This window comes from Lagopus muta, chromosome 13 (genome assembly GCF_023343835.1).
Source record: "Lagopus muta isolate bLagMut1 chromosome 13, bLagMut1 primary, whole genome shotgun sequence".
NCBI lineage: Eukaryota > Metazoa > Chordata > Aves > Galliformes > Phasianidae > Lagopus > Lagopus muta.
The window spans coordinates 12,752,287-12,764,364 of NC_064445.1; the positions used below are offsets into that span (position 1 = coordinate 12,752,287).

General features: G+C 44.3%; 1 protein-coding gene across 1 annotated transcript; it reads left to right on the forward strand.

The window, feature by feature from the left end:
• Nucleotides 1-1,003: 1,003 nt before the first annotated feature.
• Nucleotides 1,004-12,078, forward strand: PGK1 (phosphoglycerate kinase 1). The gene is made up of 11 exons (XM_048960088.1): nucleotides 1,004-1,153; nucleotides 2,269-2,319; nucleotides 3,400-3,555; nucleotides 3,672-3,816; nucleotides 5,674-5,777; nucleotides 6,064-6,183; nucleotides 8,165-8,279; nucleotides 8,547-8,726; nucleotides 9,419-9,596; nucleotides 9,865-9,963; nucleotides 11,601-12,078. Exons 1-11 carry the CDS (start codon nucleotides 1,089-1,091, stop codon nucleotides 11,639-11,641), a joined length of 1,254 nt encoding a protein of 417 aa, XP_048816045.1. The 5' UTR covers nucleotides 1,004-1,088; the 3' UTR covers nucleotides 11,642-12,078.

Below are 12,078 nucleotides of genomic sequence, written 5' to 3' on the forward strand. Positions count from 1 at the left end.
GTGGTGCTACACTGCCCAGCTTACTGGTGATACAGCGCTGCACTCTGATCTCTGCCTTACAAGATCCCTGCTGGCTACTGGAGGTTCAGAGCAGGTTTACTAATCTGAACTCACAGGAGGGGCCCTTGGATCCACTCTAGGTTTACTTTGCAGTGTATTGAGACCGTTATCTGACCTATTTTAATTTGAACCCAGACTACTTTAAAGTTGTAGATAACGCCAGGGGGACTGGCAAATAACTTGGTTGTATGGACGTTTCTGACCTGCCTTGAGGCCTGTCCACCTTCCCGGAGCCTTCAGACACCTCTCACACCACAGGGCTCCTCAGCTTCTGCTCCAGCACTTGTGGGATGTTTCAGTCCACATGTGAGGGAATGCGTTAGTTTTGCTCTCTGCATACCTTCATGTTTTGATTCTTGTAAGCACACTTTTTGTGTCCTCTTCTCCCTGTTCTGTTGCAGACTGCTCAGCCACGTGTAGCCCTGCCTTCAGCAAAGAGCAGAACAGCAAAGATCAAGCATGCTAACAGGCCTTCCTCACAAGCGTCTGTTGAGTGAGAATGGCAACGCATCAACCTGCCGACAAACGTTAGGCCGAGCCACGAGTCGTCAGTTCTGCTCTTGGTCCTTCAGCCCCAGCTCAGCGGGTCGGTGCCCACGCTGCAGCTCAAGGCTCCCCTGCCGCAGGCACGTCTTCGCCCTTTCTGTAGAACTGGCCCTAAAATAACACCTAGAAGCATTCATTTCGATGAGACTGGAAATGAATGGGGATTCATTTCAGCGCAGCACCGCGAGGACGAGGCCCGAAGAGCCGCACGCCCCTCCTCACCCCGCGCCGCCCCCACGCGGCGGCGGCTCCGTGCGGGACGTGACCAGGCCTCCGCCGCAGCGCGGCCTCTCGCGGAGGCGGGCGGATGGCTGACGGGCGGGCGGCTCGTCCAATAGGAGCACGCCGCGGACCCCGTGGGTCCAATCAGCAGCGGGCGCGGACGAGACGGCCGGCGTAGCGGCGGCGCAGACGGGTAGCGCGGCAGAGTGAGGGCGGCGGCGGCAGGGAACGGACGGCGGGGTCGGCGATCGGTGGTAATCATGTCTCTCTCCAACAAGCTCACCCTGGACAAGGTGGATGTGAAGGGCAAGCGGGTCGTCATGAGGTGAGCAGCTGGGCCGCGCCCCGTGCGCGTAAACGGGGACGGCGAGGCCCCGGCTGCGGTCCTACCGAGCGAATCCGCGTGCTGCGTTACGAGAGGCGCGTTGCGGCTCCCGGCGCCTCCCGGTCGCTGTGCAGCACGCGCCGGTTTGCTGTTTGGGGAGCGCGCCGTGCTCTGCGCTGCTCTGTTACGCCCCGCTGGGGAATGACGGCGCGGTAGCGGTGCTCTCGTGTCCGGTTTGTAGACTTAGTTCGTTGTGCTTGGCTGCCGGCTCGATTTGTTTCTGCTCATCTCCTCCCGCTTTGCTGGCGGCTTTTGTGGTTCCCGTGTGTCTCCGTGTCGAGCAGGCAGCAAGAAAATCCAAGGACTACTAAATGGGGGTGTTTTTGGTACAGGTGTGGAATAACGAAGGATAAACTGTAGCGTGCGTTTGACTGGGTCTGATACTCCGTTACAGTCGGTTAGGCGTTCCCTTCCTCCTCGGGAGGAAAAAGATGGTGCTGCTCAGCGCCGTGCCTTGGCCACGCTTTCCCTGTGTGAGTCAGGGAGGAGAGAAGCCGCTCTGCGAATAATTTCTGCCCTGAGCTGTTACACAACCGGTTTCCTGCTGCTCACCACGTGGGCACGAGGTATGCTAGGCAGAAATGGCTGGCGGAACTCCTCCCCTTTATCCTTTCCTGTGGCGCGTGTAGGGGAAGTTTCCTCTCCATCTAGGTAGGGTCTTCCCTACGGCCGTAGTGCTCGGCTCCGAGGGGATTGGAGCTGCGAAGAACGGAAAGCTCCCAGGCGGTGATCTGAGAGCATGGGTTTCACAAGGAAAAGTGGGGCAGCTCGTTCAGTCTCAGTTTGATTTTGTGCCTTGGCATCGTTGCTGCTGTGGTTGTGAGAGTTGGCTTGTATTGGTGGTGTGCAGCCTGCTGCTCGTTCTCCAGTTGTACTGTCGTTAAAAGAATAAATGGCTCATAACGCACGGATCTTTCTAGCAGAACTTGGGCACAAAGCAGCTGAAAATCTGACTCTAACCTTAATGATACTGCATTTCCAGATAGATGCTTTACTTTCAAGTTCCCTCATTCGTTGTTAAATTTTTTTGTTTGTTTGTTTTCTGCTTTTTTTAGGGTTGATTTCAATGTTCCAATGAAGGATCACAAAATAACCAACAATCAAAGGTGAGACCCAATTTTCATCCAAAATGAAGACCTGGAGTCCATTTTCTCTCTCATTTCAGCCCAATTCTGTTAGCAGTACCTGGGGTGGTACCGTGGTTACACTGTCCCTGCTGGTACTAAAGTATTAGAGTTGACTCAGAATGGTTATTTAAATGTTTCTGCAGCTGTTTGCAAACAACGCTTACCACAGAGCTTCTCACTGTAGAGAGCACATAAAAAATACCACTTAACTGTATGGATCCTAACCATTATTTCTGAAGTATGGTTGCAGTACTATGGCCACGTTACAGCCAAATGTCTGTTTAGCTCTGATTGCTGTACTTGATGGTAGCGTCCAGAAGACTTTCTTCTCTCCTTACTCTGTTAACTTGTTGGTTTACATCAGCATAGTTGTTCTGGAGCTGCACATGAAAACGCAGGGCTTAGAATTAGGGATATACAATGTCTTTTTATCTTGCTTGTCCATCATTTGTAGGCAGATAACAGTTTTGGTCAGCATTCCCATCGTTTCTTATTGATTCAATATCAGTGATTAGGTCAGGAGCCCAGTAGTATTCGTATGCTTCCTGACAATTTTTAGCTACGAGCTATCAGCAGCATTTGGATGACAGGGTACATTTGACTTCCATCTCCCGTTATCATGGAAGATCACAGCAGAAAATCTGAAAACACTGTGGGATAGGGAAATTATTTGGTATATGATGCATAATGACTGTGCTTCAGGGATTGTCAGTTTCCCTGGGAAGGAAATAGGCTGGGTTAGCACCAGGGCAGCTGTGCTCTGTGAAGTGTGGTAGTCTCCTAGATGTTTGTCCTAGCAAGTGTAGGTTGCTGAGAAGCCCAGTGTCCCTTTTAGGAATGTACTGGTGGCGAATGCCCTGCTGTCTTCAGAAGTACACTGAACTGTGTGAACATGAGAGGTAGGATGTTAAGTAATCGTTCTACCTAGCTCTCGTGTTCTCCTTCTGTTACCTTTTTGAAGAACAACTTCCAGGACTCTTGTGTGAGTGATTATCAAGTCTACTTGTGTGGCAAACTCTAGCTGAATCCTTTTTCATTTGGTTTTCTCTGCCGTTCCAGAATCAAGGCAGCTGTCCCTACCATCAAGCACTGCTTGGATCATGGAGCCAAATCGGTGGTTTTGATGAGTCACCTGGGCCGCCCAGATGGAGTTCCCATGCCTGACAAGTTCTCCTTGGCTCCAGTAGCTGTGGAGCTTAAAGCTCTCTTGGGCAGGTGAAGTAGCAGAACAGTTCAGCGTGCATCAGTCCCTCCCTGTGAGCCGACCTGGATGCTTTCCTTTTGGAAAGAGAGTCACTACTGGGATGACAGTGTGTATCTTGTCTTTGCAGGGAAGTCTTATTCCTGAAGGATTGTGTTGGTCCTGAGGTGGAGAAGGCCTGTGCTAATCCTGCAAATGGCTCCATCATCCTGCTGGAGAACCTCCGATTCCATGTAGAAGAAGAAGGGAAAGGGAAGGATGCTTCAGGGAACAAGGTGAAACTTCAAGTTTAGGTTCTGTGTGTGCCTCCTCTGGTCTTAATACCTTGGTTGCAGCAGATTGACAATGAACTAGTTGCTCATTCAAAATGCTGTTTATGATTTCATTCTCAGAAGGGAACCAGAGAGAGAACCTTTGTTCAACAAGTCTGATCACGTGCGCTATGCAGTGGAAAAGTCTGAGTCAAATGCTTTGAATATCTAAGATGAAACAGCTTAAGTGAAAGGCTGTAAATGATTGCCAGGGGTCTGTTGTCTGTAAAAGGAATGAAATAGGGCTGTCCAGGAAGCTGTGGAGATGTCTAAAATAAAATTCTACATCTGTTGGAGATTGTCATTCTCACAGCACTAGCCACAGTGAATTTTTCAATTTTGTCTCAGCTAGTTCTTTAATGTGCTGATCAAATGTTCTGCAACATAGAAATTATCAAACCCCGTTATAAGCCTGTCTGCTCTTATGGTAGCCATCAAGAATCTGGCTGCCTTGTACCTCTGACATTTTCTTGAAGGTCAAGAAGAACGTTTGCTCCAGACAGCTGCTTTTCTTAGCGATAGTGACCGTGGTGACTTTACATAGATTTTGGCTCCTTTCATATTCAGCGCACGGAGGGGAGTGCTGACACCGTGTGGTGCCCTTTAGAGGCTGGTGCAGGAATCCAGTAGCTTAAGAAAATAGCCCAGAGTAGCTTAGTAAGTCTGTGCAGATGAAGATAAGAAATTGAGTGAGTTTGAAGTTAACCACAGTCGTGCAACTGAAAGCCAGTGTGGTGGCGGGGAGAAGAATGGGACAAGAACTCAATTTGCTTTGAGAAATGCTCCCTTCATTTTGTGTACTAGTGTGCATACAGAAGCATGTGTTGCAGCTGGGCAGTGCAGAAGGGTACTGCTGACAGACGAGTTTCTCAGCTTAACTATCGTGCCCTGCCCATAGGGGAGGGAAGGGGTGTCCAGATACAAATTTGTGGGTTATCAGCTGATGCTTGGAAAATGTCTGTCCAAAGCAAATCAAGTGGTAGTGGTTCCTTCATTCAGAGTCTCATGTTCTGCTTACAGGTGCTGTAACAGAAGCATTTCATCTCTTTGTACAGCCAGGCAATTTAATGAGTGAAGGAACAGTTCTAGCATTGTTCTAGAATCTGCATGGTCCCTCTAGCTTGTGTTCTGCTCAGGCTGTGTTAATAAAAGGGCATGCAAAGCTGAACTACTTCCCATTTAGGATTTGGTAGGATGCCTGGATGATGGAGGAAGTCCCTTAACAGAAATGTGTCTGTTCTTGCCTACTACGTGCTAAGCTCATCTCTATTGTTCCTGTGTTGGCTGCCGTCACTGTGGCCTGTTGTAGTGTGCAGGCTATTTATAAGTTAATCCTCAGAGCAGGGATGCAAAATGAACCCATCAGCTCATTGTTTTACCTGTAGTGCTTAGAGACCACGCTTTCTTTGTTCAGTAAATGGCTTTGAATGAGTTTTGTCTCATCTCAGCACTGACTTCTCTTGCATACCTTTCATGTGTTAGCTGTTTCACCTCATGTAAGTAGAAATCTGTTGGAGAGAGCAAAAGGTTGCAGTCCATGCCTGCTTTACTGATGCAGCTGGAAATGACAATGATCCTCAGGGCTTTAATAGTAAGCTCTCAGAGTTTAATACAGAGTTAAAACTAATTAAACATCTTTTTTGTTTCTACTGGACTGGTAAAGAGCATATGAAATGAAGACACCCACAGTTGAATTTCTTCAGCTGATCTGTCTTTGCAGGTTTTTTTTTCTTTTTTTTAGAAGCCCATTGCTTATAAGTTGCTGGATTTCACTTTAGTTTTGTGTGAGTAGCACAAACTTGTCATTCTTTTTCTTTTTAGATCAAAGCTGATGCTGCAAAAGTGGAGGCTTTCAGAGCCTCTCTTTCTAAACTGGGAGATGTTTATGTCAATGATGCTTTTGGAACTGCCCACCGTGCTCACAGGTATGTATCTGTTTTCATTCCATAGGCAGAACTGCAGAATTATGCCTGCTGTAGAAAAACAAGCTTTGTCCTCACTGAAGTTTAGCTTCTTGAGGCTATTCCATTATTGTTCTGCTATGTTTGTTCCTGAGTGATACTTAGTGGAGGTAATTGTCTATAGTGTGTATGGTTTAAAGCTTCTGCCTGAGAGCAGGACGCAACTGAGCTCTTAAGACTAGAATTCACTTTTTTGGTTGTTAGTGATGCTACATTTTTTCCTTTCCTCACTCTTACCTTTATTCTGCAGCTCCATGGTAGGTGTTCATCTTCCTCAGAAGGCTGCTGGCTTCCTGATGAAGAAAGAACTGGATTATTTTGCAAAGGCCCTTGAGAGTCCAGAGAGACCCTTCTTAGCAATTCTTGGAGGGTAAGGCTCAAGAACATACCAACCATACCCATACTTATTTTTCTTTAACAGCTCTGGAACAAACGATAAGTTCTTCTGGCTTTGTTCAAACAAATACTTTCCTTTGAACTGTACCTACAGTTCAGATGTTCAGGTAATTCCTGAAATCTCTGGATTATTTGGAGGCTAGCTTACTGTGTTTGCCCTTGTGATGATTGAGTCTGCTCATCATATCTTAGATTTGCTTATGTTCCCTAAGTAAGGGACAGTCCACAGCCATTTGCTGTACAGTTGACCCAGAAGAGCTGATACACTTGATGGCCCTGAAACACTGTCAGTGACCTTTCCTCCATGGTTCAGAGTACAGGCATCCTGCAAGCTCAGCACTGTGTAAGTTGACACGGTCTGTCTAATGCAGTGCTGACCTACTGTAGCTTGCTGAGCCTCTGCTCTTCAGCAGCAGCCAGTGTACAAAGAGAATTGAAGGCGCAACACCAAATGTCTGGTTTGCACGTAGAAATAAGTGTTTCAGTTTGCCAAGTGAATTTAAATACTTTGAACAGTAACACAAAGCTTGGACAACATTGCATTTCCTCGATGATAAAAGTATGTGGCTTATTCCTGCTCTTTATACCAATAAATATACTTTCAAAGAAGTAATGCTCACTTGTTGCATCAAATTTTAAATGTTTCAATGATCTTGATTACAATGGGCAGTGCTTGCTTTTCATTGGTACCTCTCCAAGATTTATAGCTGCATGTGAATCAGCTGTGGATTGGCTACTGCTTATGTATAACAAAACTGGACCTGGAAGATTAACTGAGGATAACTATTAATAAATGAGGTGAAGATGAACTGTGTTGGCAAACAAAAAACCACATGCAGGGAAGTAATTTCTAGTAATTCCTGCACTAGGAGCAGGATTGTACACAAAGGAAAAAAAGAAAAATCTAAATCACTTTCACATTTCATTTGCCTGGAGCTTCACAAAGGAAGATGCATCTGCAGGTTTTTGCTTTGGGTCTGTACCTCCTGTCAATCCCACAGTGTGGCAGCATTAGCAACTTCACTGCTTAAACTGGGGCTGAGGGCTGATTCACACCAGAGATCTCCACAGCTGCTAAGGTTAGGATGGTAGAGGGAATACATATTCCTAATGATTAGGTCTGAAAGCATTTTATTAATGAAATCTGTGTCATTATAATTGTTCTAGAGATGAGTTAACTAAAGGAAAAAAAATGTCATTAGGTAAGGCAGAGCCAAACTGAGGCTGTAAAGCAAGTCTCTTCAGTACCAGCCATAGTTTTGCCTAATTTCCTAGGTAATTTCCTAAGGCCTTCATGAAGCTCTCTTTTGAGTAACAACATGTGGCATCAAAGAGGAAAGATTTGTCTACTTACTGCTGCTTATTGCCACTCCTACAAAAAGTGACTGTGGCACTTTTATTCTGTTATCATTCATATCTTGTGCTAAAAGCAGCCATCTGCTTTTGGGCAGGGCTGTTTGTCCTACTAGTTTGAATCTGTGTTGTGAGTTTGGGTTTGGGACCTGAACTGATTACAGGAGTTTAGTCTGTGGTAGAGATCCACTGGTACAGTAGATCTAGATTTGGACAGTAGTTGTGAATGGCAGTGCTCTGATCCCTGCTGTGTGTTGCTGGATAGTCAAAAAGTGCCAAGCTAAATTTATATTTAAATGGGAGAAAAATTGAGGGCTTCTTATTCTATTTTTATCAGATACTGTTTAATGCTGGCCTGCTGAGTTGCCACATTCTTTCTGCCCACTCCCTGTAACTTCTTTGTTGACTGATTCTCTCAGAATGACCTTGCAATATCTCAGTATTGCCGTTACTGAATAGCAGTTGAAAAATTCTGCTTTATACTTCTATGCAGTAAGTCCTTCCTTCAGGCTTTGTTCTGTCTTAATTAAAGATAGAGTAAGGTCTGCTTGAGGAGTCTGGGGTGGAGACTACACTGTTCATTCTTTCCTTTTCTTTTCCAGAGCTAAAGTTCAGGATAAGATCCAGCTGATCAGTAACATGTTAGATAAGGTCAACGAGATGATCATTGGTGGTGGAATGGCATTCACCTTTCTTAAAGTGTTAAACAACATGCAGGTATGAAAGAGAATTGTGTCTGCTTCTAGTAAAGGATGACCCATATATATAGCTCGAGAGTATACCCTATAGAGAGTAGGGAGCACCCAGAAATTGCTCAACAGCCTGTTTGCAAAAATTGCCTTGCTGTGTATGTCTTAGTGCTCTAATAGAGCTCTCCAGAATTGCTGTCTGAACGGTATGGCTGCTGTTCATCTCATAAATAATGTCCAGTAGCTTAACAGATGCTTCTTTGATTTTTTTTTTTTCCACATAATTGTTTTGTAGATTGGCAACTCTCTGTTTGATGAAGAGGGATCAAAAATTGTCAAGGACCTGATGGCCAAGGCGGAGAAGAACGGTGTGAAGATTACCTTGCCGGTGGACTTCATCACTGCAGACAAATTCGATGAGCATGCACAGACTGGGGAAGCCACTGTGGCTTCAGGCATTCCTGCTGGCTGGATGGTAGGTGTTAATAGATGAGGGACTAGAAATAGTAACAGGAAGCACTGAGGTGAGAAAAACACTTCTTGTCGGAATTATAAGAGTAACTGTGATCCTTTGCAAATGTTTCTGAAGGCAGTCTAACTGCATGAAATACTTCTGTTTCATAAAATGAAAACCATGTGGTTTTTCCTGATACAATTTTAAGTCTTAAAGTAGCTTTTGTGGGATTTGGATTAAAACAACAACATTCCTCTAAAACTTTCAGTTCTAAATGGAGTGTAAGTCCCTTTTATTTGACTGGAACTTAGTTAGAGTTTGCAAAAGTTTCTAAGTAAGGCTTCATGCATCTGACATTGATTTTTATTTTTATTTTTTTTTTAATTTTTTTTTTTTAATGACTTATTTGTACTCAGAATACAAATACCACACCAGATTCCACCCCACAGAAGTAACTTCTGGCAGGTCTCTGTTCCTTGGTATTCAGTGCCAAGAGAAACTCTTGCTTTGTGATTAGTCTGCAGTATCTAAACTGGCAGCAAACTTGGGGGCACAAAATCAGCACCATCAGGCCTTCCAAGAGCCTTGTTAACTTCAGTGTCAAATGAAAGAGGAGGGGGGAAAAAAGCATTTGAGGATCCCATCAGTAAGGCATTGGTGATTCTAGGTAAGGTGCTAGAAAGCTTCTCTCTGAATTCTCTTACTTGTCATAGGGCTTGGACTGTGGCCATGAAAGTGTTAAGAAGTTCGTTGAAGTTGTAGGAAGAGCCAAGCAAATAGTGTGGAATGGTCCAGTTGGAGTCTTTGAATGGGACAAGTTCTCCAAAGGAACCAAAGCCTTGATGGACAAAGTAGTGGAAGTAACTGGAAAGGGCTGCATCACCATTATTGGTAAGTAGTTGCACATGATTGTTTTTGTCTTTATAAAAGCAGTAAGTAAGCTTCTGCCTGCTAAGCACCACATTAACAATAGTTGGCAAATTGTTTTATAGCAATGCTTTCATCTCCCCCTCAGCTTGCAGGTATGACTGTAAAAACTGCTGTATGAACTAATGTTGAGGATTCGGGAGCACCACCAGCCTGTAGCAGGGCTATGTCCCTTAAGCTGAACAAATTGAATTTCTTGCCTTGCTCATTTTTAGTTTTTCTTGTACTACAGGTGGTGGGGATACTGCTACATGCTGTGCAAAGTGGAACACTGAAGATAAAGTTAGCCATGTCAGCACTGGAGGTGGTGCCAGCCTGGAACTGCTAGAGGGTAACTGTTCTTTTCTTTTGACTTGCTTGAGCAAATTAGGTAATTCTGGGTGCTGTGCCTTGTGTTGATATTCAGGAAGGCACAACAACTGAATAACTGTCGTCTTGTTTCAACAAATGGAGTTGCATATAAGATCCTCCTAGCTCTTTTTTTGTCCCCCTAGAGGAAGAGAAAATGGAATATTCCTGCAAAGAGCATAGACTGTCACTCCCACGCAGCAATAAAAGCTGTAAAAGAAAGTAGTACAGCTCTCAGAGCAGCTCCTTGCTTATCGATGATTCCCTGAAACATGCTAAGCAGACTGTTTGCAATGCTCAGTTTGAGTTAGGGATCAGAATAACTTCAAATTTTGGTTAGAAGCTTCCTTTTGAGGGCATCGTTGGAAATCCCCTGGTTTGGGGAGCCCTCTAGCGATCACTTAACAAACCTGCACAAGAATACTGAGAATCCAAAATGGTGAGGATTTAGAGCTCTTCCAGTGAGTTACATTGTTCTCTAAATGGGTTTTCATTTCCTCTGGTAATTATCTGTTTCCCAGTATGTGTAAAGTATCTAATACTGTCAGCATTTCTGTAGAAGAGAAACTGCAACAAACTGCATTGCAGCTGTTGGTTTCCAGCAGTTGTATGTGAGACAGAGCTTTTGTTTCTGTTGCCTAGGGAGTGGTGGTAGAGGGAAAGAATGCAGATGGCTAGAAGGAAGCACTGTGCAACTGATCTATTCAAAAGGACAAAATCGTCTAAGTTTTGGCCCAAAATGTGGGCTTGTGTGTGATCTTTTAAATGTAACGGAAGTCTAGCTAACTAGAGGATCTTCTGAAGATATCTATATATTAAAAAAAAAAGGCTACTGGAACAACTAGTGGGCTGTGAACAGTGTTAAAATTCAGTACTGTTGTACAGCTCAAGCATTCAAAAGTAGTGGGGTTTTTTTTGGGGGGGAGGGGGGTAAGAAAATGTCCTTTGATAATGAAGAACAACAAAAAGCTAAGAAAATGCCTCAGAGAACATTGCACTTCAGTAATGTGGGGACCCATACCCAAAGATGAGCATGTTCCTTACTCTTGCCCTTTGCAATGATGTATCTAATTATCAGGACACAGATGTTTTAGTCACAGTAGAAGACTCAAGTCTTGGAGAAGGTAGTGTTTATTTTTCTTAATTCACTCATTAAATTTCCACCACACACTCCAAAATCCTATCTACGTGCTGCTGGGGATTAACGGAAATATGCAACAACTTCCCAGATCCTACCAAAAATCTGTTTGCCATCAAACTTAATGGAAGAATATCTTAAAGTATTTGGATCTGCCTCTAGCAGGAACTTGGACAGAAACAACTGTTATCATTAATTGAACACTGATGATTGTTGGCTGCTAAGAATCTGTCTGCAGATATGCTCTGGATACTCACTAGAACCCTAAAATGTATTTACTGTGTGGAACAGTTTAACCCATATGTGGTGATTGCCATAAACAGCAGCAGGAATGCATGTAGAAACAATGTGACCTATAGTTTGAGGTGTTTTGGGGGGGATTTTGTTTCTGGTTTTTGAATATGTGTAAACATTGCAGTTGTAAGCATAAAGCCAAGTGCTTCTCTTTCTGAACTTCATTGGAATTCTTCAACTACTCACAGGTAAAGTTCTTCCTGGCGTGGATGCCTTGAGCAACGTGTAGAGAACAGCTTATCACCCCAGTTCCTGTTACTGTGCACAGCCCCTGAGATTCAACACTTCTATGCTTCTGTATTTCAACTCTGCCATAGACAGATCACAGATGTAAACCGAAACTGGACAGGATTTGAGAAGACAACAGATATCTTATGGCTGCAGTTTACATGATCTGGATTTGTTCACTCTTATCCCACTTGAATTACTGTAGTGCGTTTAAACTGTTGTTGTGGATTTAGAGTGTATATATTTATATTTTGCCTTCTCAGAGAGATTAATCCCTGTTAGACATGTCTGTTTCTCAGAAAGGAGTGCACCGTGTAGCTTCTTCAATGTTCCTAGCAGGCATTTCTGTCACTTGACACGGTTCAGAAACAAAAGGGGACTCCAATTTTTTGGAGGCCGACTGTTATAGCTGCTGAATAAACATATTTAAAATGCTGA